General features: G+C 46.5%; 1 protein-coding gene across 4 annotated transcripts in view; it reads right to left on the bottom strand.

The window, feature by feature from the left end:
* exoc1 (exocyst complex component 1) overlaps nt 1-2500 on the bottom strand; it is a 17395-nt gene that overhangs the window by 2066 nt on the left and 12829 nt on the right. For all 4 annotated transcript variants that reach the window (XM_062555683.1, XM_062555684.1, XM_062555686.1 and 1 more), the window contains 3 exons: nt 2370-2500; nt 1195-1378; nt 551-750 (listed from right to left, as the gene is read on the bottom strand). The exon at nt 2370-2500 is cut by the window's right edge and continues 98 nt beyond it. In XM_062555683.1, coding sequence (XP_062411667.1) covers nt 551-750; nt 1195-1378; nt 2370-2500 — 515 coding nt within the window. The remainder of the gene's footprint in view (nt 1-550; nt 751-1194; nt 1379-2369) is intronic.

Raw genomic sequence — 2500 nt, 5'->3', positions numbered from 1 at the left:
ATCACATAACAGAATTGATTTGTACACCACAGTGTGCCACACCACAATATTAGCCTTACTCCATAAACCTCATCATATAGCCCATATCTATGTATATGTCAGTACAATGTTCAACTATGTCTGCTGGCAACCAGTTTGTGATGTTGCTATGATGTGATGTTTGTGAATTTCTTGTCCCCTACGTCCCTTGTCTTTCTCTCTTTACTTCCACCTTCCCTCCCCCTCCCTCTCCCTCTCTCTATCCCTCTCCCTCTCCCTCTCCCTCCCTCTTTCATTGTCTTAGATAGATAGATAGATATACTTTATTCATCCCCAAGGGGAAATTACAGTGTTTCAGCAGCAATACAAACACAACATTCAACAAAAACAGACAAACATACAGTACACACATGCAGAACATTATTTAAAATGTTATTCCTTTCTCTCTGCCCAGATGGGAGACATTATAAAGTAAAGTGCTATTGCAGTGGGTAAAAAAGTCTTTCTAAATCTGTCTTTCTTACAGCTAAGTTGGCGTAGCCTCCAACTAAAAGTACTTTTTAGTACTTACGTTGAGCTTCTCCAGCGGTTGTCCGAGAGAGGTGATGACGTAGCACTGCAGGTGCTCGGTGTACTTGTGCTTGGCCTCCCGCCGCTCCGACTCCAGGCAGGAGATCTTGAGGCGCGACAGCGTGGAGAAGATGTGGTGGAAGTTCTCCATCATCACCACGTCCCGCGGGGTCTTCTGGCTCTCGTTGGCCACCTTCTCCACTGCAGGGCGCCAACACACACACACAAGCACGAACACACACACACACACACACACACGTATACACGTACACACACGCGCGCACACACACACACACATGCACAAGCATGAACACACACATACACAAACACGAACACACACAAACACAGGAACACACACACACCAGGGGGGTCAAGAGTCAAGACATGCTAAATATCTCAAGCGGAACCCTACGACGCTGCCTATTTTCTAGTGAAAATATTTAGTACATTTAGTCCATATGGGAGCAGCACAGTAAGTGTGCAAGTGTAACTGTTGATCGCTTTTAACTGAATCACTGTGCTTGACTTCCAGTTGTTACACTGTGCACTTAAATAGGTGTACAATGACATACTGAAAAATATATCCAATCAGAGAGAATAGGATTAGCTCCGTCCAGCTCTGGCATGAGTGGCCAGCCTCCTCACCGTTCATGAAGACCGCTCTGATCAGCTTGCTGTAGGCCTTGTCCAGGTCGCCTCGCCGCTCGGCGTTTCGGAAAATGGTCTCAGCCAGCTCGGCGAACTCCTCGAAGCCCGTGACGAAGGGCAGGATGCCGACCTTGCTCTTCTTGGAGATCTTCACCTCCTCCATCTGCCTGATTTGCAGTTGCTGAGGGACGAAAGGGAAGAACACCCTGACAAGACAGCAAGGACTAAGGCGCTGTGTCCACCAAATGCGTTTTTTTGCGCTGAAAGCGTTAAAAAAAGCTTTTCTCAGCACCTCGAGAAGTGTTTATTGTTGCTAAGTTACCAAAACCGGAGACGGTTTATAACGAGAAGTGACATTGACGAGCCCGACGCTGTTCGAAAAGTTGAACAGATTTCAACTTTGAGCGCTCGGAGCGCTGCGGTAAAAAACGGTCAGCGCCGAGAGCTTTTTTCCGCCGAGGGCGCTCAGCGCTGTGAACGCTGAGCTACATTGACTTTATATTGAAAATTGTCGCCGTCGGTGCAAAAAACGCGATTGGTGGACACAGGGCCTAATGGTGTTGAAATAGACGCAACGTTGCCATGGAATGTGACCAAACACTGCATTTGGAGGCTGCTCCAGTCATCCAGTGTAATGGTACTTCTAATGAGTTAAAGAATAAGGACTTCACACCAGGAGAACTAGCACACTTGCAAATTGCGAGTGGGAACATGAACAACAAACGACAAATAAACATATAAACGAAGGCTATAGGTTTGTCTTTACTGTGACACTGTGTCAAGGCTGACATGTGTCAAGTGGAGTCATATCTGTCTATCTATCTATCTATAAACCACATTTAAAAAACAACCAATGTGGTCCGTGAAGCTTACAATTCTAAAAAAAATAATGAAAAGAAGATACTGTATGTGGCACTGGTCTACACTACCGTAATTTCCCGACTATTAGCCTCGGCTTATTCAATGATTTTGCTAAATTTCTTCTGCTTTGAGGTTAATACAGGGGGGCAGTTAATATGGTGTTAATATGATTTTGTTTCTTTTAACTTGCGTAAAACACCGCCCTGCAGCTTATACACAATGCGGCTTAAATGTGGGAAATTACTGTAAGAGCCACAGCCAAAAGCCTGTTAGTTGACCCGATGCAGCAGGGCCATGCGGGGGAGACTCACGATGCACTTGTCGAAGTTCCTCTTGACGGTGACCAGCACGTTGCCCAGCGTGGTGCTGAGGTAGGAGGCCGGGTCCACGTTCTCGGCCGTCCACACGTGGTGGCTCATCTTGACCAGCATGTAGAGCGAGT

The sequence above is a fragment of the Sardina pilchardus genome, chromosome 15, assembly GCF_963854185.1.
Source record: "Sardina pilchardus chromosome 15, fSarPil1.1, whole genome shotgun sequence".
Classification (NCBI taxonomy): Eukaryota; Metazoa; Chordata; class Actinopteri; order Clupeiformes; family Clupeidae; genus Sardina; species Sardina pilchardus.
The sequence above is the reverse complement of the archived record's forward strand: the minus strand, read 5'-3'. Positions and strand labels throughout refer to the sequence as shown.